General features: G+C 39.7%; 1 protein-coding gene across 4 annotated transcripts in view; it reads right to left on the minus strand.

Annotated features, from left to right (window-relative positions):
- THADA (THADA armadillo repeat containing) overlaps nucleotides 1-26,784 on the minus strand; it is a 310,355-nt gene that overhangs the window by 224,831 nt on the left and 58,740 nt on the right. For all 4 annotated transcript variants that reach the window (XM_074989608.1, XM_074989609.1, XM_074989610.1 and 1 more), the window contains 4 exons: nucleotides 18,642-18,774; nucleotides 16,047-16,160; nucleotides 13,544-13,666; nucleotides 11,992-12,083 (listed from right to left, as the gene is read on the minus strand). In XM_074989608.1, the coding sequence (XP_074845709.1) occupies nucleotides 11,992-12,083; nucleotides 13,544-13,666; nucleotides 16,047-16,160; nucleotides 18,642-18,774 (462 nt within the window). The remainder of the gene's footprint in view (nucleotides 1-11,991; nucleotides 12,084-13,543; nucleotides 13,667-16,046; nucleotides 16,161-18,641; nucleotides 18,775-26,784) is intronic.

The following is a 26,784-nucleotide window of genomic DNA, read 5'->3' on the forward strand; positions in this document are numbered from 1 at the left end:
TGTGAGGGCATGGAAGACTGCAGCCCATGGACATGCTGCTTCCACACACTCAGCTTCCTGCCACAGGGTTTCCCAGGTTCCTTGCAGCTGTAAGATGGGCCTGAGGCAGCCACCCACAGAGAGCTGCTTGCTGTGGACAGATTTTCCCCCAGTGCACCTGTGCAGCACTCTGCAGGCCTTTTTTGTTGACAGAAGGCCCCTTGGAACACCCAGGACTTCCATATTGTTGAAAGAGGTGTTCTTCCTCATGAGGATTGGGGTGCAGCTGTCAACAAAAGTGCTGCATTCTGTCAACTTACTGTTGACAGAACGTTCTTGGGAATCTGGATCCCCACCCCCCAGGTATTGTCAACAAAACAGCCATCTTGTTGACAAACCTCCTAGTCTAGAAATAGCCTAAGCGAATTGGAATTGCCTTTTCTTTTAAAGGTTCTGTTTAATGCAATAATACACTAGATCTGAGGCCAGCAACCCCAGCATGGGTGTCAAGAGTACCATGTGAGCTGGATTTTCAACAGCACATGAAGCGGGAGCTCAGCCCTGCCCCTCCCACCCTTGTGCAGTCAGGAGCTTGCTCCAAGCCATGACGCCTATACATTAACTAAAGACCAGCTAATGCTGCCAACCAGCTCCTAAATGGTAAAGTGCTGCATCTTAATAAATTTACTAATGAAGCTGTTGTATGAAAAAGTATTAGTGATTTTAAAAAGAATTACCAGCACCCGAACCATACACAGTAGGTCAAAAGGTCAAATTTCGGCACTCCGTCTTGGCAAGGTTTCTGATCCCTGCACTAGATGTTCTAGCATAAAAAGTGATTAGTTGCACAGTATCACTTAGAACTTGTTTAAACTCTGCCTCAGAAAACAAGACTCTTCTTCACAGAAATATCCTCCCCTTCATTTCTAAGGGAAGTTTGGAATACTGCATGCGGGGTCCAAAAATGGAAGTTTCTCAGGTCTTTGAAATATATGTGTGCTAGAAGTTAGATGAAAAGGTCTTATGCTCTCTACTCTTTCTCCTTTGGACAAGGAGAAGCAACAGCTAACCCAGTGAGGACTTTACTATAGTCAGCTGGAGCAAAATAAACTAACAATGGAATTTGAATTAAAATTATTCTGATGGTCATACAAAGGCTTTCATTCAACTTCACAATGTAAATTTCAGTGTCTTAGTCACCAAGAGGCTCTGGCCCACACACTTAGCATACAGGCCTACCTGCCTCGCCCCCGCCCCCACCAGAGTGCAGAGACTTGGCCCTCTCCACCTGGTACTCCAGCTGGGCCAGGATAGTGGAGTTAAGGATTTGCTCACTTGGTGCTCCTGACAGGGAGCAGAGTCAGGATATTGCAAGCCTCCATATCCTGACCCCACTCCCCGGCTGGAGCACAAAGCAGGAGGAACAGGACAAGCCTCGGTACCACAACTCCCTGAAAGCACCGAGTGGGCAGACCAAGGGCAGGCCCCAACAGTCCAACCCTCCTCCTCTGCTGGAGCACCAGGTAGACAAGCCTTGCCCTGAAGTAAGGAAGACAGAAGAGGAGAAGGGTACAGCAGGTCAAGAATTTTTCAGATAAAGCTGGTTGTTTGTGCGTTCATAGGTGCAGACTGCATGGCTACTCCAGGACTTGCGCACCCATGGCAGGAAAAGAGGGATAGCAGGTGCTCAGTACTCAGGAGCAGAGCTTGAGTGGGCCTATTCGTAACAGGTTACTTCCTTTCCCCTCCCTACCCCTCTTTTTTTTTTTTTTTTTAAACTTTTTTGCTGCACTATATATGTGCCCTGGAATCTGTTATTTCTATCCATCTGATCAAACGTGTCCTCAAAAGCTCATGACCTCATAAATTTATAGTCTCGAAGGTGCCAAAGAACTGCTTGTTGTTTTTGATTTTTATAGACTAACACATCTATCCTGCTGTGACTCTGTGCTGCTACCAATTTCTGCCCTTGGAGCAGGGAATTAATTTATACACAGAGGCAGAGTGATGAAGTTAACAAAAGGCTTGTCATTACATTAAATTAAGACTCATTAAATGATCATGAAACAATTCCAAAGTACTCCAGATAAAACAAATAAATGGCCAGAATATATGATCCATTTTCAGAATGGAGAACAACAGTGATGTCCCTCAGGGGTTTGTACTGGGATAGTGCTAGTTAACATAACCTTAAATGATCTGCAAAAAGGGGGTAAACAGTAAGGTGCCAAAGTCTGCAGATAATACAAAATTCTTCAAAATAGTTAAGTCCAAAACAGACTGCAAAGTGTTACAAGGGGATCTTGCAAAACTGGATGATTTGGGAACAGAACAACAGAAAAAATTCAATGTTAGATGAAAGATATGCATACGGCAAAATATAATCTCAACTGTACACATACAAAACGACAGTACCTAAATTAAATGCTACCCATCAAGAAAGAGATCTTGGAGTCAGTAGTGCAAATACATAAGCAGCCTGTGCCTGTTTCATCCGGAACTCAGAAATTATCTTCAGTCAAGGCAGGGACGGATGCAACTGAATAATGTAGCTGTCCTTAACCTGCATCACTTAAATACCACAAAATCTAGAGGTAAATAAGACTGCTGACATTTTCATCCAAAAAGCTACTGTGTCATTGAACTTGGACATCAGTGAGGACAACTTGTGGTGACTGCAATAATTTTATTATACTATAATTCATGTCATCATGTAGTTCACAGTGACTGAATCATTAGGAAAGATGCCAATGATAGACAAATTCAATAACTAGAATATGAAAGAAGTCTAAAAATACGCTGAAAATAGCCTCCCCCAGAACTGGCAGAAAGCCACCCACCCAATACACACCTTTGTGTGTCTGTCTGTTTGCCTGTCTAAACAGAAATTTTTCAGACAGGATTTTTGGTCACAGAGAGACCAAGATCAACCACCCAGAACAGTGAATTGCTCAGTGATAAGGGTACTCTCTGCAAGGGAGAAAACCCACATTCAAGTCCCTGCAGAGGACTTGAGGATAGTGTAAAAAGTAAATCAGCAGTGCACAAGCATCTGTCTCAGATCTGACAGTGCAAAGTTCAGGTAATGTTGAGTACACATAGTGCTTCTATACCAAACATGAAACAGAAGCAAAATGAAAATAAGCTAATATAGCAATGTTATCTAAATAACCTGGCATTCTCGTTCCACGTTAAATTTCTAACTCCTAAACATAAATATTATTTCTGAAAATCCATTTCTGATGTATTTTAAAGCACATACTACAATATACAGAATACAAGATTATTTTGCTAGTGGGATTTTTCAACAAGCAATTTTTTTTGAATTATTAAACTGGAATAGTTATACAGCAACAACACAGAATCGTTATGTTACCACCATTAGTTCCACCTGAGTTGCCAACAAATTGAGAGCATTGCCTGATAACTAGACAGTTATATTGTTTTACCATCCGTGTAGTTTGATCACAAAAGTAATACACAAATACCTCAATATAGGTCACTAAACCTATATTTAGGCACCTATAAAAGTAGCCTAATTTCCAGAAGTAATAAACACCCTGCTCCCAAAACAAAATGGGACCTCAGGTGTTCAATACATCTGAAAACCAGGCTAATTTCAACTTACTGCCTAACTTGCGATGTTGAAATTTTCAAGTTTTAAATAACAAACTGTTAAAAGTTTAAAATAAACATTCATTAGATTTAATATAAGGAGTTTAACATACTGGAAAATATGTGGAAGGATAAGAAAATTGTACATATGACCTAATGATGATCTTACGGTGTAATTGCAATTATACTGTGAGTATTGTATGATAAGATATGCACCAATAGCGACATCTAGTGGCATTAGAAAAGTGATGAAATTTCTGAAGAATAACCATTTTAAACAGGAAGTGAAATTAGATTAATTCATTACTCTATGAGACAAACAGTAAAAATAAGCTAGCAAACAAACCATTTTCCTATAAATTAATTGCCAAAAAGTTGAAACCAAGTGAAATTAGAGGAAAAAAAGCTGATGGCAGATTCAGGTCACACACCTCCCTAAAGCCCTGACAATTTTCATGGTTCTACACTCATTCTCCTCTTCTATTAAATAGGTTTTTTCTCTGACTAATTGTGTGAGAGTAGCTCACTGACTATACAAGGGGGGAAATACAACTCTCTGCACCTAAAGTCATATCAAATGCAATAATCTGAAAAGACAAAAAAGTAAGTTCTACTCTAATCTTTTTTTATAGCAATCACCAGGTATTACTTTAACAGTGAAAAAAGTGCAATTTAAGTTGACAGCACTCATTTCATATTAAAATACCCCTGGTTTAAAAGAACACTGAGGTTGCAGAGTCAAGCACCCAGAAACAGAGAAATGACAGAATGAAGACTTCCTGTAGAAGCTACCTCCAACAAACACTAATGTGCAACTTCATCAAAGCTGCATTCTTTTGAAAAACCTGAACAGACCTCAATCTTATATTTATTTTCCAGTCTTTTACACAGGATTTGCACCAAAATGGAAAGGTTCACAATGCTACTTGAAGAGGTGAAAATGACAACGTGACTGAAAATGAAACATCTGTATTCTGATGTGCCTTATAATTTACAAATATGAAATAAGTGTGTATTGCAGGATGTTCCCTTTGTGTACTTGTTTTTATACAGAAAGTTTGTCCTCATCTTTCCTAATCAGTGTGGTGCCAAGAATGGGACACAGCACTCCAGCTGTGGTCTCGCCAGTACAGAATAAAACAGGACAACTGCCTCCTGGTCTTACACACAAACCAGAATAATATTAGCCTTTTTTTGCATCTGCTTTCACATTACTGATTGTCATTCAATTTATAAACCACTGTAATTCCAAAATTATTTTAATCAGTCCTTCCACCTAATCTGTTACTGCTATTTCATAATGGTACACTCAATTTATCCTTTCTAGGTGAAAGATGAGCTTGGCTTTCTTGAATTACATCTTGTTGAATTTAGACAAATTCTCCAATTTGTCAAGGTCCTTTTGAATTCTAATCCAGTACTCCAAAGTGCTTGCAAACACTCCCAGTTTTATGTAATCTGCAAATTTTATAAGCATACTCTCTGCTCTCTAATCCAAGTAATGAATTGAATGTATTTAATGTTACCAGATCCAGCACTGACCTTTGTAGGACTCTAGTCGAAGCATTGTCACAATCTGATAGCATATGACTGATAACTATTCTAAGACCAATCTTTCAAGCAGACATACGCTCACCTTATGATGGCATTCAGACAGTTATTTCCCCTAGTTTGTTTATGAGACTACCCTGTGGGACTGCCTCAAAAGCCTAACTAAAGCCAAGATCTCTCGTATCTACTGCTTCCACCCCAATCCATTTGAGTAGTAACCATGTGAATGCTCGTGGGAAACGGGTAGGTTTAGAAGATAAAATAAAAAAAAGAACCAGTTAAAAATCACTTAGAAAAGTTAGATGTCTGCAAGTCACCAAGGCCTAATGAAATGCATCCTAGAATACTCAAGGAGCCGATAGACGAGGTATGTGAGCCTTTAGCTATCATCTTTGGAAAATCATGGGAGACAGGAGAGATTCCAGAAGACTGGAAAAAGGCAAATATAGTGCCCATCTATAAAAAGGGGAAAAAGAACAATGCAGAAAATTACAGACTAGTCAGTTTAACGTCTGTGCGGGGAAAGATAATGGAACAAGCAATTTAGGAAATCATCTACAAACACTTGGAAGGTGGTTAGGTGATAGGGAACAGCCAGTATTGATTTGTAAAAAACAAATCATGTCAAAACAATCTGATAGCTTTCTTTGATAGGATAACAAGTCTTGTGGATAAGGAAGAAGCGGTTGATGTGGTATACCTAGACTTTAGTAAGGCATTTGATACAGTCTTGCATGATATTCTTATCAATAAACTAGGCAAATACAACTTAGATGGGGCTACTATAAAGTGGATGCAAAACTGGCTGGATAACCATGCTCAGAGACGAAGGGTCCTGTGGCACCTTACAGACTAACAGAAAAGTTTTGAGCCTGTGCTCACGAAAGCTCATGCTCAAAACTTTTCTGTTAGTCTATAAGGTGCCACAGGACCCTTCGTTGCTGTTACAGATCCAGACTAACACGGCTACCCCTCCGATACTTGACACCATGCTCAGAGAGTACTTATTAATGGTCCTCAACCCTGCTGGAAAGGTATAAAAAGTGGTGTTTCGCAGGGGTCTGTTTTAGGACTGGTTCTGTTCAATATCTTCATCAATGATTTAGATATTGGCACAGAAAGTAAGCTTATTAAGTTTGCAGATGATACCAAGGTAGAAGGGGTTGCAACTACTTTGGAGGATAGGGTCAAAATTCAAAATGATCTGGACAAATTGGAGAAATGGTCTGAGGCAAACAGGATGAAGTTTAATAAAGACAAATGCAAAGTGCTCCACTTAGGAAGGAACAATCAGTTTCACACATACAGAATGGGAAGCGACTGTCTAGGAAGGAGTATGGCAGAAAGTGATCAAGGGGTTATAGCAGACCAGAAGCTAAATATGACTCAACAGTGTGGGGCCGTTACAAAAAAAAAAAAAAAAAAAAAAAAAAAAGCAAACATGATTCTGGGATGCATTTACAGGTGTGTTGTGAGCAAGACATGAAAAGTCATTCTTCCACTCTACTCTGCGCTGGTTAGGCCTCCGTTGGAGTATTGTGTCCAGTTCTGGGCACCGCATTTCAAGAAAGATATGGAGAAACTGGAAAGGGTCCAGAAAAGAGCAATAAGGATGATCAAAGGTCTAGAGAACATGACCTATGAAGAAAGGCTGAAAGAATTGGGCTTGTTTAGTTTGGAAGAAAGAAGCTGAAGGGGGGACATAAGCAGTTTTGAGGTATCTGAAAGGGTGTCATAAGGAGGAGGAAGCAAACTTGTTCTTCTTGGCCTCTGAGGATAGACCAAGACTCAGTGGGCTTAAACTGCAGCAAGGGAGGTTTAGGTTGGACATTAGGAAAAAGTTCCTAACTGTCAGGGTGGTCAAACACTGGAATAAATTGCCTAGGGAGGTTGTGGAATCTCCATCTCTGGAGATATTTAAGAACAGATTAGATAAATGTCTATCAGGGATGGTCTAGACAGTATTTGGTCCTGCCATGAGGGCAGGGGGCTGGACTCGACGACCTCTCAAGGTCCCTTACAGTCCTAGTAGTCTAAGATTCTATGTTTCCACTTTTTGCAAAACATTTTTTTTTTAAATTTCAGGTCACTGAAGAACTCTTGATGGAGCCATAATGTCCTCCTATTATTCTTCCTACCTTTTCTTTGCATCAGGATAATTTCTGGCTGTGTCTTTAATATTTGCTCTTTTAGAAACTGCCAGCTCTTCTCATTCCTTTAATCTTAAATATGCTTCCTGAGGTACCTTATCTATCAGTTCTTAGAGCCTGGTTTTTGAAATCCACTGTCCTCATTCTGCTGCTCACTCCTTCCCCTTCTTAGGATTATGGTATACATCACTTTATGGTATATATCACTTGATGATCACTTTCCCCTGAACTGCTTTACACCTTCAGACTCAATATACCATTGGTCACCTGCATGTCTGAAACATCTATCCCTTGGATTACATCTTCCACTTTCAGAAATAAAAAGTTACCCCCAGTAGACGCTGACAGCTTAAGGGAAACTTTGGGTTTGGCTGTATTACTTTTGCAACAGGTGTCCATGCGTTGAAGTCCCCCACTACTACTGAGTCTTCTGTCTTGGATAATGCTGTGATTTGTTCTAGAAATGCCCCATCTACCTTCTCTTCCTGATTTGATGTTTGACATAAACGTCTGGCAATGACACCATTCTTCATTTTTTAACCCATTTTATCTTTACCCAGAGACTTCCAACTGGTTTGTGTCTCTCCTCTTTTCAGACTGCAGAACAACTCAATACATTCTGGACCTATAATTCAACATCTCTTTCCTTTTTATCCTGCCTGTCCATCTTGAGAAAACTATATTCCTCCACATTTAAATTTGCAATCATGACACCCATCCCATAAAGTCTGTATGATGCCAATTAAGTCAAGACCTCCCCTTTCTCAGCTGTATTGGGGAGTTGACCCCACTTTCATCATCCAACATGAATACAACCATAGTAACTAATAAGGGTATGGTACTGCTGTTATTTTAACTCTGCCATGAAGCCACTATGAGCTCCATGCCAGTCCCAAGCCTGGATGAAGGAGGAGGGTTGGTCAGATGAGTGTCGATGCACTGACCGTGAAACAACAATACGAATGAAATCCAATGCCAGTATGACTAAATGATAAAAGATGCTGGCTCGGACGTCACCCAGATAAACAAGGTGCGTGATATCAATCACGCAATCGGGGCTGGATAGATAAGCTGGCTACGGAAAGAAAATTACAAATAACACATATGCTATCAATTGGAACATGAAACTTCCGAACACTGTGGGCAACTGGAAAATTAGAGCTGCTTCAGAAGGAGATGGAGAGATACCGATGTGACATACTTGGACTGGCAGAGATGCGTTGGACGGCTTCAGGAGAGATGTGCGGTTGTGAAGTCATTTGGTCAGGCAATGAAACGAAGCATGAAGCAGGAATCAGAATCCCTCTTAGCAAACCAGCTACAGGAGCATTATTAGGATACAAACAGCTGAGTGCCAGAATAATGGTAGTGAGATTCAAAGCAAAACCATTCAATATCTCAGTCATTCAGGTGTATGCATCCACGGCGGACAGTATGGAGGAAGAGACTGGGCTATTCTATAAAGACTTAACAAAGACAGTGGAGGAGATACCAAAGAAAGATATGTTGATCATTGGAGGAGATTGGAATGTGAAGGTTGAAACAAAAAACGAAGATTGGGAGAGTGTCATGGGAAGGTTTCGATATGGAGAAAGAAACGAACAAGGTGAAAAACTACTAGAGTGTGCTATGGAGCATGAGATGGTGATCTGCAACATGAGATTCCAACACAAGCACTGTAGGAAATGGACATGGTGACTGAATGACAGGAAGTCCAAGAACATGATAGATATGATTTTGATAAGAAGAAGATGGGTAACATCAGTACAGCAGTGCCGAACTTTCCAAGGAGTGCATGCAGACTTGGACCACAGTCTAGTGATTGCAAACATCAAGATACAACTCAAAAGAAAATGTAAGATAGTTTAAGAAAAGAAGAGACGTGGTCAGGCTAGGTGAGGAACAAACAAACAGGGAACGCATACAGAGCAGTGCTCGAAGAGAAGATTAAGAATATCACCACAGAGAAAGACCTAGATAAGAGAGTCACAGGGATAGCCATCTACACAGAAGCAGCAATTAAGCAGACTACTCCAGAAGAAAAGAAGATCGATAAGAAGTGGATTGCTCAGGAGACACTGAAGTTGGTACAAGAGAAGAGAGTATTGAAGATCAGAAGAGATGTTTCTGAGATGGCGGAACAGCAATATAGGGTGAAATGCAATGAGGTGAGGAAAGCAGCCATAAAGGATAAGGAGAAATGGTTAAAGGAGCAATGGGAAGATACAGAGAGTTATTACAGTGAATGTTAAGACCAAGGAGGTGTATAAGATGATTAGGAATATTAATAGGAAACGGCAACCAAAGCAGATGACAATCAAAGATGACAACAAAGAAGTGCTCATGAACAGGGAGAAGACTGGGCACCGATGGATGAGATACTGCACCAATCTATACAAAGCACAGTAGAACCCAAGTGTCTCAGAGAGACTGATTGAGGAACTGAAAGAGATCTCCACTGAGAATTGAGAGTGAGACCAATATTTCGAAGAAGGAAGTAGAAAAAGCAGTGAAACGACTAAAGAACAACAAGAGCCCAGAAAATGATAAAATCATGGGAGAGATGATCAAATCCGGTGGAGAAAGCATGATTCAGAAAATACGTGGACTATGCAATACAGCATGGAAAGAAGGGAAAGCACCTAAGGAACAGACAAGATCCATGCTAGTGACAATGCACAAGAAAGGAAGTACACTGGAGTGCAAGAACTACAGAACGATTGCCCTACCAAGTCATTTAGGCAAGGTGCTGATGATTATACTGACTGAGAAACTAAGATTGCAGATAGAAGAATGTACAGCAGACAAGCAAGCGGGGTTCAGAAAAGATAGAAGTACCATACAGCAGATATTAACACTAAGACTGATAGCGGAGAAAGCTCGATGAAAGAACAAGAATGTATACGCTTGCTTCATCGATTTTCAAAAGACATTTGACAGTATAGATCAGAAGGTGACTTGGGCAGCGTTGGAGCCATATGGAGTGGATAGCAGACTGATAGAATTGTTGAAGGATATCAACAACAATGCGGTGGCAGTGGTGAGAACATGCAGGGATTTGGGAAGTTGGTTTAAAACAAGTAGAGGTAAGAGACAAGGAGAGTCAATATCACCAATATCTTCATCACGCATCTGGAGAGAGCGATGGACAAGATCAAGGAAGAGGTTGAAGGGATATCTGTGCACCGGAAAAGAATTAACAACTTGAAGTTCGTGGATGATATAGTTATCATTGAGGAAGATGAGGAGATGCTAGTGGTGCAGGTGCTAAACGAACAAGGGAAGCAGTACGGACTGATTATGCACATCGATAAAACAAAAACAATGGTATTTGGAGATAAGGAAAAAGGAAGGAAGATCAGTGCAGATGGTATTGAACTAGAAAATGCAGAGAAGTTCACATATCTGGGGAGCAATATACCATATGATCTAGACTGTACGAAGGAAATAGCAACTAGAATAGCGAAAGCAAGGGTGAGTTTGAAGGTGATAGATAAGATCTGGAAAAGCAAAGCGATTAGCTTAGGAACAAAGCTGAGCATCTTGAAAACGTATTCAGTGGCATGTTGTATGGATGTGAGTAATGGGTGATAATGAAAGACTCAAAAAGAAGACTATTGGCATTCGAAAGGAGTTGTTATAGAAAGATTCTGAGAATAGGATGGATGCAGAAGGTCACCAATGAGAAATTATATAGAACGATACAGCCGAAAGAGAACCTGCTGCAGCAGGTTATAAAACAGAAGCTACAATTATTCGGGCATATTTGCAGAATGAACAACGTACGAAAAATCAAGACCTTAGTATTTGGCATAATGGGCGGTTCGAATAGCAGAGGCAGGCCCCACAGAGAATGACTAGATGATATAGTAGATAGGTTCGGTAGACTAGCTCTGCACCAAAGTCACTCCGTGCTGGACAAGGAACGATGGAAAGGAATAATGAGAGAGTCAGTAGACACCAATGGGTGCTGAGCCCATGGTTATTGATGATGATGATGATGATGATGATAATGATGATGATGACAACGATGACGACGACGACCAACTGCTGTTATTTTGGGTAGTAATTATGGTATTTTCTCTATTTATCATGGAATTCATGCAATTACAGAGCAGCAATAAGTGTCAACAACAGCAATGTGTGTGGCTGCCATCAACAAATATATCAGCTCTCCCCATGAGCCACTCTACTGACTACCACTAGAGCCGGAACATCCATAGTTTATCGTATCATACACACAAAGAAATTATTTCAGAAGACCAGCATGATAAGTCACTTTATAGTTAAAATAGCAGACATTTCAAAAATGAATAAATTGTAATTCCCTGGGAATAGTGATAATCTGAAAATCAAGGATCAAATACTAAACTTCTGATGGATCATTTTGGGGTCTGATTCCAGGATATAACCACCAATGTAACTCCCACTGGAGCTTTTGAACGTTAGATGCTCAGTATCTTTCAGAATCAGGACCTTTTTGTAAATTAAATTTTATATGAAAACCAGTGTTCACTGCATTATAGGAGATATTTTTGACTCAAGAGATCAATTATTGACAACAAAGCCAATAACCTAGATTTTTCATTTTTTACATTATTCTTTAGATAAATCCAAAAAGCAAGAAACACTTTCAAATTAGTCTTGGCTGAGGCAAAGCTTTGCAAAAGTAATGATAGCATCAAATAAATATTACCTATTTTTTTTTGAATTTTCATCCTTCCCTCTTTTAACACCAAAAATTCTTGTAATCAGGGTACTAAACAGCAGAGTAGAGGAATTTCTCACCTAACGTATAAAGAAACATGAAACAGATATTAGGCAGCTATCAATCAGCACTATAAACTGGATTTTAAATTTAGATGTAATTTAAATATAGAATTTTGTAAAACAGCACAGACAAGACAAACAATCCTTAATCGAGTTATAAATGTAAAGCTATAGAAAGTGAAAACAGTTTGCTGTACAATATTTAACATGCGAATGGAACAGACAAATAGTTTAATGAACTTCACTGTCCTAAAAGAGTTTAACGGAAGAGATTGTTTGGTTTAGAGATTAAAAGATATGGGCTAGGAAGCAAGAAATGCGGCATCCATCCCTATTCTGCCACATATTTCCTTTGTAACTGTGGATAAATCACTAACCTCTTCCCTATTTTCCTATCTTTAAAATAAGGGAGGAGTGTCTAGCAGTGGCTCCAATGTCTTTAGCCCAGGGACAATCTCAAAAACATCTCCCAAAACTATAATCTTTCACCCCACAACATTCATAAGAATTTTATTCAAAATAGGGTCTTCCACATTGCTACTCTTCAGTTTTACTGGCAACACTTTATGGGGTTAAACCCAGTGTTTTTGTTTTTGTTTTTTTGTTTGTCTGTTTATGTGTGGAATGGATTTTTAATGGTTGACAGCAGATAAGGATACATAATAGTATAACAGGCAACTGGAAAGTCTACTAATAAGCAAATTCTCCTTTCTTATTCCTTACATAGGAATTTTTTCTTCAACAATTGCTGGGTTCTTCTGCATTCTCCTCAGCAGGTGAATGCCAGCTCTCTGTTTTATGAGGCTAATCGTATGACTCAAGTTCTATCTTTTTTCCAGTCCTCCTTGAAAAGAGGTCCTTGTCTGCCTCATAGAAGAGGGAGGGAGCAGTAGCAATATAAAACTATACTCCATTCTGCAACAAGCACAGGTGTGGAAGCCCAGATATAGTGATACTGTAGATGCAGGACTTTTTATAGCTGAATTTTCTGATTTTTTTTAAAGAAGTTTTTCTACTTTCTCCCATTTTATTTTCCTAACCCATATCTAAATGTTAACAGACTCTTTGTTCATGAAGTACACATTTAAGAACATTTTCAAAGGTATTTACAAGACACTGCAGTGTCCAAACAACAAAAATCAATTCTGTTAATTAGCCAAAAATGCTATGTTTTTTATAATATCTAATTAAGAGGTTCTTAGATAAATATTACCAAAACACCTTCTCAGTCATATAATCTGTAAAGGAATACTGATGTTTTCTATTCCAGCATGATGGGATTAAGAAACGAGTGAATCTCTGCACATCTAGTATTGCGTGCGCCATAATATAACATTCTGTAGTAACAGATCAATAGTCATTTCAAAATAATTCCATTAGCTGTGGTACAATAATTGTCAAATATTACAAATGCTCTGAAGTAGCACTATCACCACATGTTTCTCCAACCTAATACAATATATTAAGGATTAACTTACGGCCCAGATGGGGGATGTAAAACCTAAAATTGCTGCTTGTATTCCACCTGCTATAAAAGGCATAATGTTTTCACCAAAACGGGTATCTCTAAACAAGGCCCTCAGGATATTTAAAGCATGAACCTGTGAGGGGAAAAAAACAATGTTTTGAATTTTCACCTTAAAATCCATAAAAGTGGTGTTTTCTTCAGTTACAATAAGGACATAATTTTCAAAGCATTTTCAGAACTATCTGAAGCATTGAACTTTATAAGTAAAGTCAGTTTGACCATCATTTTCTGAGTTTCAGTTACATCATGCTGAAATTTGTCAATCAACGATAAAAAAAAATTAGATAGTTTTTGATTCAGGCCTGGTCTATACCACAAAGTTCTTCGTGGTCTATACCACAAAGGTACCTTCCATCAACCTAACTGTGCACTCATAATCTGACTCCTACAGATGTGAGCGTCTTGTTATGTCAACATAGGAACCCCAGCTCCATGAGCAGCACAGAGTCACAGTTGATGTACTTAGACTGATGCAGTGCAAATGTGGACATTGTGGTACTTATGTTAACACTTTCCTCCAGTAGCTGTCCTACAATGCCCAGACTGACCACTCTGGTCAATATTGTGAACAACTGCCAAAGGATCACAGATACCAGTAGCCCTGTGCCCTACCCCTACAAAAAGCTTCAAGAATTTTTGAAATTCCTTTTCCTGACTGCTTGGAACACACACACAGCAGCTCCCCATTATTGCGTGCAACTGCTCAGTTGATGTTAGCTACACAAGTCAGACACACTCCTCCTTAGTGCAGACAAGAGATACTGGATCTCCTGCACCTGTGCGAAGAAGAGCTCAGCTCTGAACCAGCTGTAGAAATGTCAACATCTACAAGCAGATTCTTCATGTGACAGGTATCAACAGAAGCACTGCATGAAGGCCAAGGAGCTGCAGCAAGCATACCAGAAGGACAGGGAGAGTAAAACTGACAGAGCCAACCCACAGACCTGCCACTTTTACACAAAGCTGCATTCCATAGTCAGCAAAGACCACCATCACCAGCAACAACACTGTGTATTCCCCTGACATGGCCAAATCTCAGCACCCTGACATAAACAGCAAAAAGTATGGGAAACAGATGACCCAGGGAACAGAGTTACACAGTAATCTGGGACTTGTTTTTGATTCTACCTTTTTGGCGAAAACCAAAAGAAAGAAATGCACAAGAGCAAACTATCCCACTTAGTAGGAAAAAGAGAGAGGGCATAATCAGGGAGACAGTATGGCATGAGTCTACACTGGCTAACCAGAATACCTTCAATTCAAAAAAAAGAAAAAAAAAAAAAAGGAGTCCTACAAAAAGTGGAAAATGGGTCAGACTAAAAGATATGAATGTAAACAAATAAAACAAGTATGTAAGAACAAAATCAGAAAAGGCTAACACATGAAACAAGAACAAACAAGAGACATAATGGATAATAAGAAAACATTCTACAAATACATTACAAAACAAGACGAAGACCAAGGACAGGGCATGACTGTTACTCAGTGTATGGGTGGGGCAGGGTGTGTGGGACAGAAACAACAACAGAAAATGTATTTAAAGATTTCTTTGTTTCAGTTTTCACCAAGAAGGTAGTGAATGAATATGTAACATAGTTAATGCCAGTGAAAATTAAATAGGATCAGAGGATAAATAAGAAAAGAACAAATTAAAAGTACTTGGAAAAATGAGATGTCTTCAATTCTTCACAAGTTAGATGCCTTCACCAGGGCCTGATGAAATGCATCCTAATATACGAAAGGAGCTGGCTGAGGAGATAGCTGAGCCATTAGTGATTATCTTTGAAAAGTCATTGAATGTGGGAAAGATTCCAGAAGACTAGAAAAGGGTAGATAAAGTTTTAATCTACAAAAAGGGAAATAAGGACAACCTGCAGAATTACAGACCACTTAGCTTCACTTTTCTAGCAAGAAAGATAATATAATAAGGAATCAGTCTGCAAACATCTAGAAGATAATATGCTGATAAATAACAGTCAGCATGAATTTGTAAAGTATAAATTATATCAAACAAACCTGATAGCTTTCTTTGACACAATCCGCACGGATAAAGGGGAAGCAGTAGATGTGGTATACCAAAACATTAGTAAGGCATTTGGTACACTCTCACAAGTCTCTCTCATTAACAAACTAGAGAAATACAACCTGGATGGGGTTATTGTAAGGTGTTAGTATATTTTCACCACATGAAGGGGCACTGAAGCATCAATACATCAAATGAGTCAATATATAATGTTTAGAATTTTCATTCAGTACGTGCCTCATTCATTTGCATAAAAAGTCCTGCAGCTCTGCAACTTCTGGATACGTAAAGAAACTCAACTTTACCATTTTTGGAGATAAAAAATGAACTGCACCTACTTTTAAAAACATATCAACTTGCTTTAATCGGTTGACAAAGGACTGTTTTTGGAACTTTGTTTCCTAGCACCTTTGTATGTTTTACTTCTCACCTGAGGGATTATGTTTGATGTTTCATTCACTGGTACAGCCAAAGATATTAACTCATTCATTGTCATTTTCAGTAAGTTTGTTTTACTCTTCTTTGGTTCCGAAGCCAATAATGCCTAAAATAGGGTAAAATGACATAAGTTAGTATATATTTCTAGTTACTTCCTACCAATTCTGCCCAGTTATCTCTCTCTCTCTCTTTGCTCTGCCATACACACCTAAGATATTCCAACAAAGCTTTTCAGCACTCCTGAGCACCTCAGGAAAACTTGCACAACAGTTTCAAATTGAATCCTTTTTTCCTTCAATTGGTTTGGAAAAAATATCCAGTTTAGATACAACAAGGGCGGGTTGGGAAACAATGCCAGTCCATAAAAAACATTTAAGTTTTTCAAAACCGTTACTCTACTTTGTATAAAATAATTAAGTGCTCAGTGGCCACAGACTTGCATGAGATGTGGGGGATTCATTGCTCTGAATAAGGCAGAGCGGAGACTTGAACTTGTGACCCTCATATCCTACATGTGTACCCTATCCACCAAAGTAGCAATTATTCTATTGTGGGGTATCCTGATTAAGTCTCCCAAGTCTTGTTTCTGCCCCTTTCCTAGCTCCATCCCTCACTTACAAATTTTTTCAAGTTTAATGAGTCTTGCATTTATGATCAATAAAACAAATATTTCATGTATTAATGATAAATTATAAGGACACTTCATAATATTTACCACCATCTATATTTTGGATGATTTAAATGCAACAGGCCATTTAGGAGCTCATTAATTTTACCGAGCCTCATGAGTGTGCATTTAGCTATCCGTCACAAAAAAGCAAAACGGAAAACCAAAAAGAAACTTGTACATATTTTATCTTTGTTTTAGTCACCTTATTTCTTCAACCAAACTGTTTCTGTTCAATTCCAATGTTAGTTCCAAAACTCCATGTACAGGAGATTAGTTGTCAGGATGCGAATTCAATGTTCCCACAGGGATTGTCAAAGTAGCCTCTTCCAGAGGCGTGGACAGTGGCAGTGTAAGTTTTCACATAAATGTACGTCAACCTGGCCTACAGAGACTAGCTTTAGATATAAGGAGGATAATGTTATATCCATTTAGTGCCTATATAGCACTGTGTCAGGTATATGTGAAAACCATATTCACAGTTGCCAATTCGTAACCTGGCTTCTCAGAATGCTGTTAATGGTGCCATTCAGAGCTTACTGTGCAGTTTTCTGATATGGCTGGGGACCCTTGTCCCCAGTAATAGGGCTGAAGTCACCCCCCAAAAAAATTTTTTTTCCCACATAGACCACTCACAGATATCAGACACTAAGGCCATGTCTACACTAGCACAAATCTACTAATTTACTAATTACTAACGAGGCACTGTAATGCATATTCAGCGCCTCATTAGCATGCCACCAGCCACGGCTCTTCAAAATTGCTGCGTTTTGCTTCTGCGCAGCTTGTTCAAACAGGGGTCCTTTTTGAAAGGACTCCGCCAACTCTGTAATCCCCTTACTACTATGTGCTGATTTTGAAGTTCCTGGGGTCCTTTCAGAAAGGACCCCCACCTGGACGAGCCTCATGGGAGCGAAATGTAGCAATTTCGAAGAGCTGCGGTCAGCAGCATGCTAATGAGGTACTGAATTTGCATGGCCATTTTGAAGATGTGAGTTAGTGTAGACATAGCCTAAGAATTTTTGATTCCTATCAATCTGCGCTCAAGTGAAACAAACTTAAAAGGAAAGACTCTAAAAGCTTACAAACAATTCCCAACACCATCTAGTCTCCCTCAGTTATTTTTTACGTAAAAATCTGCATTAACAGTAAGGCAATTTCTCAATCATCAGTTAGTTACTGCACAATCTGGAACATTTTAAACATAAGAAGAATAAGGGGGAGAGGAAAATATTTCCTTTTTTTCAGAACCGCTATTCCACCCTGAATTCCAAAGTTTCAAGGTTGCTGAATTGCTCAACTAATTAAATTTTGTTACTCAAAAAAACCCCTCAGTAACCACAAAATGTTCAATGTAAATTAAAAGCATAAGAACAAAGGTCCTTGTCTCATATAATCGAATTACAAATATAATCTATCAAATACTATAGCAAAGGGAAATTTTTCTGTATTAGTGTCACTAAAACAGCATTCAGCACCACAATGGAGCACTCATATGAAAAATAAATAGAAGTACGGATATTACAGAATACACTTATCAGCTCTCTTTACAATCTCTGAATTATTACACATTTGACACATACAACAATAAAACCATAAATCTCATGTGCTTTCCTCCTCCAAAAATACCAGTCAACAGATCTACATCTCAGGGTGAATTATACTCCCATTCTGTAATCCCAGTTTTCATGAATGTAAACTAGGACAAAAAAAATTTGATCTTCTGCTTTCATCTCTATTGACAAAGTATCAAGAAGGGGTATAATCTGACTCAGAAAGGATGAAATCAGGGGAAAACCCCCACACGCTAATCTCACAATGTATGCATCAGTGCTTTTTGAGAATTTATGTATCTCAAAATGTTGTGCCAATACAATGAATGCGGCCATGTGGCATTAGAGGTGCAACATTAGTAGCTACCTGTATGTAGAATGGAATTCCAGCACTGCGTCTAGTTGCACATAGTTTAGAAGAAGGATCACAAGACTTGATTTCTTCTAAAACATTGTATAACCATTGCTGTGGCAGTGTACGAAGACTCTCATTAGTACATCTACGAGAGACAGGTAAGCGGACATAAGTATTTAGGACAGATAGATTCAAACAAAATTAAAAGATAATAAACTCCTCCCTATCGTTGTTGTGGAGAATGGTATTTAACTTTATTAAATAAGAAAAATTTTTCTTAATGCATAAGTTTGATTACATTTGCATCAATACTGGGGAAAATACATTATCATTTTTGGAAGATGGGAATACGCACAAACCTTATACATTTGGAGATACTAACATATTCAGGAACACATGACAAGAGAAGTATGGGAGCCGAACACTTCCCTAACAGTTCCTGGATGTTCCCTATCAAGCATGTGCAAAGCCATGAGGGGAAAGGGAGTGAAGTTTCACCGTGCTTTCACCCATGCTACCAGCTGTCATGGGAAGGGAAGGTGGAAGAAAAAGCAAGGGAGAATGTGGGTGCATGTGTGTTTTAGTTACCCAAGAACACTGCCCCTGGATTCTTCCCATATTTCAAAAACTGGATACAAGAAAGTTTAATCCATAGGACACTTAACTGAGCTGCTCCCTGACTACTGAAGATATCAACTCTCTCTTAATAGCTGTGATTGGCCAAGATAATAGTCCCCAGATATGAGCTTCAGGCAATCTCTAGTGAGCGTTACAGGGAGGATACTGCCCTCTGGTACTTTAGGTTGCATGTCTGTGATTTTACTGACCTTCAAAGACTTGTGTAAGGCCCATGTGTTTATTTGCGCCTATGCCCAAGGCAGGCCATTTGTGGAGGAGTGTAATGTTTAAAAGAATTGGTTAGGTAAGTAGACTCATATAGTGCCCTTGTTCAATATGAACTTATGTAAGGAACCGGCTGTAGCCTGTAGGTCGACATTCCTGGCTAATGCTGATTTAGCTATGCTTCAGTCCAGTGATCTCCAACCTCTTTACACCCGAGATCACTTTAAGTTTCAGGAAACCCAAGATCTTCTCTACTGCCTCCCCAGAGCCTCGCCCACTCAATTCCCCCTTCTCTCCATCACTTGCTCTCCCCCACCCTCACTCGCTTTCACTGGATTGCGGCAGGGGGTGAAGGCTCCGGGCTGGAATCACAGAATTCAAGAGCAGGAAGGGGTACAGACTGCAAGCTTGTCTCTGTGCTTCCATGAGAGGGTGGAAGGGGACAGCATGTCTCTTCATGCTGCCTCCTTTTCTCAGCACTGTCCTCAGAGGTCCCATTGGCCAGGAGCTGGCCAATAGGAGCTACGAGTGCAATCAGCCTACAGAGAGAGACATGCTAACCTCCTCAACCAAGCATGGGGGAGCATGAAGATGAGATTGCAACCAGCCTGTCTGAGCCTAGCTTCACTTTAGTAGCCCAGAGATCAGGACTGACTAGCTGAAGCTCCAGGATCAACAAGTCAATCACAATCAATTCATTGGTGACTTCTGGTTTAGTCAGACATAATGCTCCGGAAAACTTACGCAACGAGTGTATGTTCAGTACAAATGAAATAAGTAAAATGCTTCTGTAAACCTGAGCAGCAGTACTGCAATGCCTTTTTAATGCTAGGTCTCTTTAAACAGTTTAAAACAAAATACATTCAAAATCATTTTATATGTAAAATACACAAAAAATATGCAACTAGCAAAGAGAGCAAAAAACAAGGGTACAATTCATTACCAGGACTTTGACTTATTTGTCAAGTGTCTAAACTGCACTTTTGCCATGAAGTATTTTTCCTCTGTAGTTATACAATCTGGCATTCCCTATGAAACATTCTCACACAGCAGTCGTAAAAATAAATACTTTGTCAAAATTACAGGAATGGCCTCAAGCAAAGGACGTTTACGCAGAAGCAGAGCCCCAAGCCAACTTCGGTTCCAGCTGCTGCCCAAAGTTCAACAAAACATAATTTAGTCAGCCAGGATAAAAAATACCCCTTAACCATGATATAGTCGTTCCAAATGTAATATTTACAGATAGAATTAATATTTCCATTAATGGTATTTTAGATTATTAAAAGCAAGTAACCTGCATAGCCCGTAAGAAATGATTATTAGTTATGTTTAATACAACTGCAATTATATTAACCCTGTAGGATTTGCTGTGGCCAAAACACAAGTCCTAATTATTCTTGAATACCGGGTGGCCTGTTCGCCCTATCTGACCACCTGGGTGGTTGAAATAAGAAGTCTAAAGTTAAGAAAGAAGACAGAAAATTGGGGAGGGAGGAAGAGGGAGGGACAGGAAGCAGAAGAAGGAAAAAGAGGAAGGCTCTCTTCCTCCTTTCACTCTCTTATTTCTTCCCCATCCCCCACATATACTTCCTCTGTTCAAGTAAACTGAACCCTTTAAAAGTACATCAAATTTCTATTGCCCCTGCTGTCCTTCACTCGATTTTCAACTAACTATGTTTTTAATCAACCCCATCACTAGAGTCCGGGGTGGCAAGTTTGCCAAAATTTTGGCAATACCCATAATGCCCAGAGCCAGCACCCCACTCAAAATCTTCCCCCACCAACCCCTGCCTCAGGGTTTGAGAGGGACTTTGAGTAGCGAAGAGGTGCAGGCTCTGAGAGGGAGTTTTGAGTGCTGTGTGCAGGTTCTTGACTGGAGCAGGGAATTGGAGGACAGAAGGGTGCAAGCTCTGGGAGGGAGCATGGATGCAGATGCAATGAGAAAGGAGGGTTTGAGTGCAGGTGGGAGTCTGAGTGCAGACCCTCATCTGGGAGAGGATATGGATGCTGGCTCTGGCCTGGAGGAGGGAACGGGGGTCCTGGAAGCAGGCTCTGGAAGGGAGTTTGTGGGCTGGAGGGGGAGAGGTAGTTTGGGGGCAGAACAGGGGGAGATGAAGGAAAGGATGTAGGCTTTAGAAGGATCAGAGTGGGGGACGAGCAGATGGATCTGCACACAGACTCTGCTCCCTCCACCTCCCCCAGCCACTGGAACACACATATGACACAGCAGCCAGAGTGAGCAGAGTGTCCTGAAGCCACTCTAATCCTGCTGAGCTGCTGACGGACACTCCCCTGCCGCAAGGCATTTTAAATCACCAAGGGGCAACAAGCGGGGCCAGAAGAAGTGAGAAAGGAGCATGATGGGCTCTAAGCAGGGAGCAAAAGCCAGCAGCAAGTTTTCATGGAGTCCAGCCCTGGGACAGAAATATTCCTGGTGCTGGGACCCCAGAAGCCCATATAACAGACCATCTACAACTACAGCGTCTACCACCTAAATATTTAAAAACACAATATTTTTATCTTATTTTCTCCCAACTCAGAAAGGGCACAGTATATAGCTAAGCAACAGTCACAATAGATCCTCTACCTTTTGTTAGGGCCATTTAAAGGACTCCTGGATACCCAATGCCTTCTAGGGGATAAGCAGCACCATGGATTCCGTACATTGCTTCTCCTTCCTCCCCACTTTTCAGAGTTCTTTTTCAAGCAAATAATGAATGTAAGTTTAAACCGCCACCCTGACAGCCACTTCAAAAGCTTCAGACAAGCAGGGTTTCAAAGAGAGTGGGTAACACAACATTGTAGGATCCACAACCAAGGCTACTAGCTGAGTCATCTTCTTCTGACTTTTACAACAAAATGGTCACTGCTCTACCTTTCTTTTGCAAAGCATACTTCCTCAAATAAGTGAGGAGATGGTCTGGCTTTGCACCCTTTTGTGTACAAGGGTACAGCGTTTTGACCAACCAGCAGTTCTGGTGGGTCTCTCAAACATTGTGATCCCATTTCAACTATAGTTTACAACTACAAATATTGCTGGTTTAATTGTAAACACTAACGTTACTGATCTCCTTAACTCAAACATGGTTTAAGCTTCTCGTTTTAGCTAGTTAAAGAAGAACACTTAAGACTTCAGCATAAAAACAAACATCCTATGCTAACATACATGGTAGTACAAAAGAGAACAAAGCAAAACATAGGTAATATTTAAAAGCTGCTTTATTACATTGCATGCTAAAGATGCCACAAGTAATTCTATCCTGTTCAGTCACTCACCAAACCCAAGTTCATGTGAAAGCAAAGCGTTACTGAGCTAAAGTAAAAAACTTTGGAGACTATTAACTTGGAAATGGAGGTGAGCAGCAGCATCTCATATGGCTCTGTAGGCAAATTATTGTCATTAATAGCAGGTGACCCACAAATTTAAGAATTGTTATTTTTACAAATTTGTTATTTTTCACCTTAAGAACTCTAATCGGTATCAGACGGTACCAGATCAAGTGATTAAAATCTTTAATTAAAACACCACACAGTAACTTGGTAAATATATGACTTCAATTGCAGTTCAATGAGTGGTTTTTGCAGTTTTTCTGATTTACCTTTCTTCCAGTTCAACTATTTTACACATTGCTACAATAGCTATTCTGTTCAGTTTCACTGACTGCAATAAAACTGAGGCACAAACTACTGAAACCTAGGAAATTCAAAATTAAGGTTGAACCTCTCTCCATAATGTACATAAGGCTGTGCTCCCCTCCCCATGCAAAAATATCATCTATTAAGGATGAAAAGTCAATCTTTCATATGGATTTCCTGATTTTTTAGGCTTGTAGCTTCAATGTCATATAATTAGAAGTGCTGTCTTTGTGAGTAAACTTTGAATTTAAATATAAATCAGTGTAATCCTGCTTGCCCTGTGAAAATTCTTTTCAACACTTTGCTCTTCATTAGTCCTTCTGGAGTCTTCTCTCTCTCACATTGACTTTAAAAGTTTGAAAACTACTTATTTAAATTGATCCACCCTATTCCTCCCAAATGAGTAAAGTCCTACAAATCTAACTGTGCAAGGACATTCCTTCATGTTCTCAAACATAATGATCCTGTTAAGGAAACAAAGAAGGTTACAGAGCTCCCAGGATACTGAACGGCAGCTGTGTAACACACAACAGACAGACATGAACTGAGAGAAGAAAATGAGAAAGAAGAAAAGCAGAAATTTTTTAGCCTAAGCAACAATCTGGTGATAAACAACATGTTATTTCAACACAGAAAGCCAAGAGGAAGTAGACATGGATACGTGATGGGCAAACAAAGACCACGATAGAAATACTCCTGAATCAGAGATGGAAATCAAGTGGATGTTGGCACTGATCATAAATTAGTGCCAGCATTAATGAGCTGGAGGCTGAGAGCAATCAACAAAGTACTAAGAAAAAAGATCTAAGAAGTGGACAAATTGAAAGAGACATTTCCAGAGTGAACATAAAGAAGCCACACAGAAGAAACTTCATACCTCTGAAGATTTAAAAAAAAAAAAAAAAAAAAAAGGATTGCTGATGGATATGCAGTAGACTACATTATTTGGAAAGGGATACACAGCCTAAAAAGTTTGAAAACCACTTATTTAAATCGATCCAAAATTGATTGGGGAAAAGGGCATGGGGGACGTTGATTACAAGAGCAGCTGAACAAGTGTTGCACTATAAGGCCAAAACGAAGAAATCCAAATGGATAACAGATAAACTGTCCTCACAAAGTGCCAAGCGCAGGAAGCCAAAGGAGAACAAAACAAGAGTGAAAGTCAGAACACAGTACAACAGTTTGACCATAGGGATAAAACAGAAATCAAACAACTAGTTAAGTGAACAATATAAATAAGCAGAAAAATATGCAAAGAAAAACATGACATGGGTTGTATCACAACGTAAGAGAAATGAATGCGATACACAAACTGAGGACGTCAATAGCGAAAGGGAAACACAAACAAATAATAGAGGACAAACAAGCAAAGAATAAACATGGAAAGATATTTTGAAGAATTATGAAATATGCAGAATACAGTACATGAAATAGTTCTGGACAAGATTCCCAGCACAAACCAGGGAGGGTAGATGCCAGAATTCTTAGAATACTATATGTCTTGACAGAAAGTCAAAAAAAGGAAAAGACACCAAGAAGTGACAACACAGCTGCAGAACTGCTGCAAGCAGGCAAGGACACACAGCAAAGGTGACAGACAAGCTCATCAATAAAATTTACAAATGTGCAAGTGTCAAGTGACTGGGGGAAAGTGTAATCACACCAATCCATATAAATTTTTTTTGGATGTGCATTATAAAACTATCAGTTCTGTACTGGAAATGGCATATCTCCAGATCTCAAGAAGTGGGTCCGCCCCATAAAAGATCACCACCTATTAATTTATTTTGTTTGTCTTTAAAGTGCTACACAACTGCTTGTTTGTTTCATAAAAATTGCAGTAAGAGTGAGTGTTCTGTAGTTCCTACAGTCAGCTTTTTGAGTGTGCCTGGAAAAAGCAAACATTCACAAAGACATTCCTGAGGAGAATGAAGAGGTTTGCAGGAGAAGCACTTGCAGAGGAACAAGTTGGATTTTAAAAAGAAGCATTGATTAATTGGTGTTCTCATGCAGTCAACTAAAATAATTAACCACACATGTAATCACACAAACAATAGCATACCAATTGAAATTTATTCCATTTTGGATGTTTTTCCTACATTTTCAAATATATTGATTTCAATTAAAACATAGAATACCAACAACGAGGGACCCGTGCTAGTCTATACACTATCAAAACAAAAAGCAGTCAAGTAGCACTTTAAAGACTAGCAAAATAGTGCATTAGGTGAGCTTTCGTGGGACAGACCCACTTCTTCAGACCATAGCCACACCAGATCAGACTCAATATTTAAGGCACTGAGAACCAAAAACAGTAATCAAGGAGGACAAATCAGAAAAAAAATGATCAAGGTGAGCAAATCAGAGAGTGGAGGGGTGGGTCCCTGATTTGCTCACCTTGATCATTTTTTTTCTGATTTGTCCTCCTTGATTACTGTTTTTGGTTCTCAGTGCCTTAAATATTGAGTCTGATCTGGTGTGGCTATGGTCTGAAGAAGTGGGTCTGTCCCACGAAAGCTCACCTAATACACTATTTTGCTAGTCTTTAAAGTGCTACTTGACTGCTTTTTGTTTTGATAGTGTATAGACTAGCACGGCTCCCTCGTTGTTGGTATTCTATGTTTTAACTGAAATCAATATATTTGAAAATGTAGGAAAAACATCCAAAATGGAATAAATTTCAATTGGTATGCTATTGTTTGTATGATTACATGTGTGGTATTTTGCTAGTCTTCAAAGTGCTACTTGACTGCTTTTTGTTTTGATAGAATACCAAGTGTAGCATGCTCACTAAATATTTTTATTTTAAATATTTGTACTGTAAAAATTGATAAAATAAATAGTATTTTTCAATTCACCTCATAAAAGACCATGAATGCAGTCTCTTTATTGTGAAAGTGTAACTTACAAATGTAGATTTGTTTTTGTTCCTATTGTGGTGGCATGGTTGTTCCTCCCCTTCTGGATCAAAGGGAGGCGTCATTACCTCTCTGTGCCATCAGGCCACTGTCTAGTGTCAGAGGAATTAGCGTTACAAATAATTTCCCAACAGAGCTAAAGAGCCAACCACCTACATCTGTCCAGCCCTGCACAAAGAGGCTGCACAGAGCTTAGTCTGTTGTCTTTGGGCCATGACGACAGGGATCAGAGCCCACAGAGGCAACAAGTAGTCCCAAGCCCTTCAACCAAGGAAACAGAGACAGAGCAAGACCACCAACCAATTAGATCTGAGCTCTAGTTGTAAGGCCAGAGCAAGCCCAGAAGCCAATCAGCCCTGGTCTCTCATTGCAAAGACTGAACACACCAGCTTTATTGTCAATTTGCCCTAGTCGATCAATGTAGAGATAGGGCATGCCCGGTAGTCAATCAGCTCTACTTGGGTCAGAGGCAGAGCAAGCCCAGTAGTCAATTAGCTCTACTTCCTTGGCTCTCAGACAGCACAATTCCAGGAATCAATTAGCTGAATCAGAAGGAATCCCAGGGATTGAGCATTTCGGTGCCAGAAAATGACCAAAAGGCACAGGTCACTGGCTTGGTGAGGGAAGACTGCCATCTTGAGGTGAGGTGGCAGGAGAGGTCCAGACCCACCCTACTCCAACAGACCCTGACCCAGAGCCTTAACAGTGGAAGAGCTGTCCCCCACTGGGACGGTGGAAATCACAATGGCAACACA

Source organism: Carettochelys insculpta, chromosome 3, assembly GCF_033958435.1.
Source record: "Carettochelys insculpta isolate YL-2023 chromosome 3, ASM3395843v1, whole genome shotgun sequence".
In the NCBI taxonomy this organism is placed as follows: domain Eukaryota; kingdom Metazoa; phylum Chordata; order Testudines; family Carettochelyidae; genus Carettochelys; species Carettochelys insculpta.